Below are 4,963 nucleotides of genomic sequence, written 5' to 3' on the forward strand. Positions count from 1 at the left end.
TATGCTACTACTACTTCTAGTACCATATGTTGTGAAAGTAAAGTTCTGAAATAACCATTTTTCCTCAAACTTGAACCATGGCTGAGAAGGACTCGGAATTTTTCTCCCACAAAATCCCCTCTTCTTTTCAGGTAAAGTCTCATTTCAGAGTACTTGTTAGTGTCAATAACTTTGTATCTTTTTATTTTCCATGAGTGAATAACACAGTTCAAGAAACTATTACTAGTAGTAAAATGTCAGCCATCTTTTCCTCTCCCTTGATATTCTTCCTTACTGTCATAGTTATTCTCGAATAAGTGCATGTGTAGTGGAAGCTTTTTCATTTTTTATTTGTTTAATTTTGGGTAGCTCCCAAGTGCTTGGGATTGCGTTGTTTAGAAGCACTTGTTTCCAAAAAAAAATAATGCGTTTGGTTAAGCATTATTCATAGGTTATATAGAAAAAGTTTTGGAATCTTTTTTAGACACGTTTTTAATAAACTTATCAAATTAGACTTAGCGATAAAAGAATTTCTAAAAAATGTGATTCAAATGAATCTGTCATTTTGGATTTTTTTTTGAGATGTGATATGTGCGATATAAAAAGATGACTAGAAAATAGAAAGTGTAGTTGGAAATTTTATATACGGAATAATCCAAAAATTTTTTTTAAGTACTTAATGTATGAAAATGCATGTATCTATGGGTTAATTTCTGTATTTACTTAATAAATTGTTGCTAAATTTGTGTAATTGAATAATTAATATTAGGTTGTGGAGGAAATGAAGGAGCTATGGTCAATGGCTTTGCCTATAACGGCCATGAACTGCCTAGTCTACGTGAGAGCTGTGGTGTCAGTCTTGTTTTTGGGGCGGCTTGGCAGCTTAGAGCTAGCCGGTGGAGCCCTTTCAATCGGCTTCACGAACATCACCGGCTACTCCGTTTTAGTAGGCTTGGCTTCGGGGCTGGAGCCGGTTTGTAGCCAAGCCTACGGCAGCAAAAACTGGGATTTACTATCCATCTCTCTCCAGCGTATGATCTTCATTCTTTTCTTGGCCATTATTCCAATTAGTCTGTTATGGGTCAATCTGGAGTCAATCATGGTGTTCTTGGGTCAAGACATTGAAATTACGAGAATGGCCTCGGTTTATTGCCTTTATTCACTCCCAGACTTACTGACCAATACGTTATTACAGCCCCTGAGGGTTTATTTAAGGTCACAGGGGGTGACTAAACCCCAGCTGTGGTGTACCTTTGTGGCTGTGATATTCCACGTGCCACTAAATTATGTGCTTGTGGTGGTGCTGGGGCTGGGGGTACCTGGCGTGGCCATGGCTTCGGTGCTAACGAACCTGCATATGGTGGTGCTTCTGGTGGGGTACGTGTATGTCTGGGGGAGGTGGGAGTGGAAATGCATGGCTGGGATGGGAGGAGGGATCTGTGGTGGGGTGGGGCCGTTGCTGAAGTTGGCTGTGCCAAGTTGCATTGGGATATGCTTGGAATGGTGGTGGTATGAGATTGTGACAGTCCTGGCTGGATACTTGCCCAATCCTAGGCTTGCGGTGGCTGCCACGGGGATACTTATTCAGACCACTAGCCTTATGTACACTGTTCCCATGGCGTTGTCTGGCTGTGTCTCTGCCAGGGTAAGCCTTTTCATGACATTAATTTTCTGTACTTGCACAAGTTACAATTAAGACAGGAAAAAACGGTTGTATATTTATGTTACTCAGAATTTTCACTTTTCATTTTGCCTTACTGTTTCGTGTTCGACTCTTCACTTTGCGATAGAATAGCCGTGTGTCACGGGATTCGATAGCCGCGTCTAAGTAACAGTTGTCTACAAGTTGAGTATACATACATGTTAATTGTAACGGTTGAAGCATATGGAGTAATTAAATTATCTATGTATATCTAAAAGATTTGTGTTATAGAATCTGCAATGTGTCTATATTTGCATTGGTTTGTGACGTAGAATATTCGTATTTGTAGAAGTCTTGATGACTAATGAATGTCATTGGGATCCAATAAGGATCACTGACTAACTTTGTTTAGTACTTTCTGATGTAAGTTACATCCTTAAAGGCTTAAACAAATTTAGCTAGTTGTGGACTAGGATTAATCTGGTTGTTATGGGGAAAGAATAATGGTGGCGCTATCGAGGATGGCAGTAACAAACTTGAAAACTGTAATTTGATTTCATATTCGAAGGCAATGATTTCATTTCTTATGTGTCATGTGAGACTATTAATTTCTCCCATTAAGGAGTTTAGACGATTTTAATTCACATGCATTGTCCTTCTTGTCCTTTTACTGAATAATATCATGAACAAAGTCATTAACCAGATAATCTGATCTTGGAATTTATATTTATGCATCCTTGATTTTGTAAGTATTTTTTATCTCTAGAAAGTTTAAAATTCAAAGTAAACTCTATGTTAAGGTAAGGAAAGATTTTTTTCTAAAGCTACCCCTTTTCTTGGAATGGATATTTTATGTTGCTTTGGTGTATTCAAATAGCTTCATTAGATGATTGGTTGGCGATGACATAGACTGCATTGGTATGGCTTCCTTTTTTGCCGTTGGAGCAGATAAAATTTGCCTTGTGCATGTATCTGTTCAAGGATCATGTGCTTTTGGTCTGTTACTTTGTTGCATCACTTTTCCACAAATCCACTTGCCGCCTACTCAACTAAGCCCATACATGTAGAATAGGGCAAGACAAATTGAGTATGGAAAAGTGTTCAGTCGTCTATTGCCTCTCCCTCATTAGCATGTCCATTGCTTCCTTTTCCTTTTATCCCTAAACAACTAGCAAATTTGTTACATGTGCCAGTCACTTACATGACCAAGTGAGTTGAACTTTTATTGGAGTTTTCGATTGACATTATAGATCGAAAAAGTCATTTTTTATTGGTGACATTTGTGCATCTTTACGCATGTTGTGCTGGATTATGGAAAGTAATAGAACCTAATTGTCTGTAAAGTAAAACAAAAGATCATTTATATGGGCTATGACTGCATGATTAGGACTGAGGAAATCGATAGTCAATATTGATGCTAGTGAAGTTGGTACATTTAAACTGGTTGCCGACACAGGTGGGCAATGAGCTCGGGGCGGGGAAGCCGTACAAAGCGAAGCTTGCTGCAATGGTTGCGCTAGGCTGTGCATTTGTTATCGGATTCGTCAACATTATTTGGACCGTGATGTTTAGGCATAAGTGGGGTGGCTTGTTCACAGAAGATGACATGCTCAAGGCTCTTGTTGCCTCAGTTTTGCCAATCATCGGGTTGTGCGAGCTTGGCAATTGTCCACAGACCACTGGCTGTGGTATTCTACGTGGTACAGCCAGGCCAGTGGTCGGTGCTCGTATCAACCTTGGCTCGTTCTATTTCGTGGGCACTCCTGTGGCTGTAGGCTTAGCCTTCTGGTTCCATGTTGGCTTCAGTGGACTATGGTTTGGGCTATTATCTGCTCAAGCTGCCTGTGCCATCTCAATTCTGTATGTAGTGCTGGTCTGTACAGATTGGGAAAGCGAATCTTTAAAAGCCAAAAAGCTCACTAGCTTGGAGCTGACACAGAAGCATGGTAATGATGAAGAGAAAGGACTTTTGATGAAGCAGAATGGACACACAGAAGATGTTCCCTAATTAAAAAAAAAAGAAAAAAAAAAGAAAAATGATTGCAGGATTTTTCAGAGGTATGGAAATGTAAAGTACTTTCCATTTTTTTTTTTTAATTTCTTTGTGTTTCAGTTGCACTTGTCTGTATGGGAGGAACGTTTATGACACCTTTCTTGAGTTTTGTGATCTAAAGGCATGGGATTTTTGTAAAAGGGCCTTCTTTGTTTATACTTGCAGACGAAGAATGTTATGGTGGCCCGTACGAATTTTCCATTGTTTAAAGGCTAGAAACCAAATTTTCTTTGCTTTTTGTCTGTGTTAGTGCTGTGCCTTTATAAGGTAGACCCCATCTTTCTTGGTGCAAAATGTGTTGGTTACTTTTGATTTCTATGCTGCTTATATCTAGTAGCACTAAAATTTCTTGGGGGAATTCGAGGCCCTCCAGTTGAGGTTCCGTCTAATTCCGTCCAACCATGTAAACTGATATAATTTTGGTGTAAATTAATATATATTTTGTGTAATCGTGAGTTTATACCGAATCAGTTATATTCATTCGTGCACTAAAATTGTATAAATTTACATCAAAATTTTATCGTTTTCATAACTAGAGAGAACTAAAGTTGGAGTGACCCCATTTCCTCCTACATGTCCTAGTTTGTCTTAATAGATTCGCTTTGTTCTGTTGCTACTTCTTGCAGGAAAGAAAAACACCTGAGAAAATGACCTTTGAGTGGACTGGGCAACTGTACAGTGCTTTGGATAAGTGATTCCGAGTGGTGTGACTGCCTGTTGCTGATGGGCGTGGACATAAAACAGTGCATGATTTGGCATTAGTTGCACATGGGGACTTTGGAAAGGAAATTTGTGGATGGGGTTATTGGTGTTCTGTTGGCGTCATTTGGATTTTGGAGAGATGAAAATGTTTGATGATAAGAAGTTAATTGTTTGTCTTTGTCAAATTTGAAGTGTTTCGAACTTGTACAGACGAATTTGCATATAATTATTAACAAACGTATCAACTCTTTAAATGTGATCCTTAAGAGCTAATGGTCTGAACAAATTTGGGTAGCGTCAGGTTAATATAATACTTGAAATTTGAGGTAGCAAAAAATTGTCATGTTTTTCTTTTTTTTTTTAGTATAAAAGAGAGGTTTGAATTCAAAATCTCTTATTTACAATTCTTTCTATCTCTCAACCTTAATATTTAATTGTCATGCAAAAGAAGGAAAAAAATACCAACGCATTGAAGAATCATTTTGTTGCGAAACTTTTGAAGACTAAATCAGGCTTTTGTTTATAAAACAACAAAAGTCTGATTCAGGCTGTTGAAAAAAAAAATGAGGAAAATTTTAAAATAAAGT

The 4,963-nt window shown here is 38.1% G+C and overlaps 1 protein-coding gene across 4 annotated transcripts in view; it reads left to right on the top strand.

Moving 5' to 3' along the window:
• Positions 1-4,635, top strand: part of LOC113739882 (protein DETOXIFICATION 54-like) — a 5,324-nt gene extending 689 nt beyond the window's left edge. For 3 of the 4 annotated variants that reach the window (XM_027267396.2, XM_027267319.2, XM_027267469.2), the window contains exons 2-4: positions 1-131; positions 749-1,624; positions 3,078-3,884. The exon at positions 1-131 is cut by the window's left edge and continues 6 nt beyond it. In XM_027267396.2, coding sequence (XP_027123197.1) covers positions 78-131; positions 749-1,624; positions 3,078-3,629 — 1,482 coding nt within the window. In that variant the 5' untranslated portion in view covers positions 1-77 and the 3' untranslated portion in view covers positions 3,630-3,884. Of the gene's footprint in view, positions 132-748; positions 1,625-3,077; positions 3,885-4,300 lie in introns of those variants that run through there. The other variant, XR_011822684.1, reaches the window with a different exon arrangement.
• Positions 4,636-4,963: the final 328 nt, after the last annotated feature.

This window comes from Coffea arabica, chromosome 10c, assembly GCF_036785885.1.
Source record: "Coffea arabica cultivar ET-39 chromosome 10c, Coffea Arabica ET-39 HiFi, whole genome shotgun sequence".
Taxonomy (NCBI): Eukaryota; Viridiplantae; Streptophyta; class Magnoliopsida; order Gentianales; family Rubiaceae; genus Coffea; species Coffea arabica.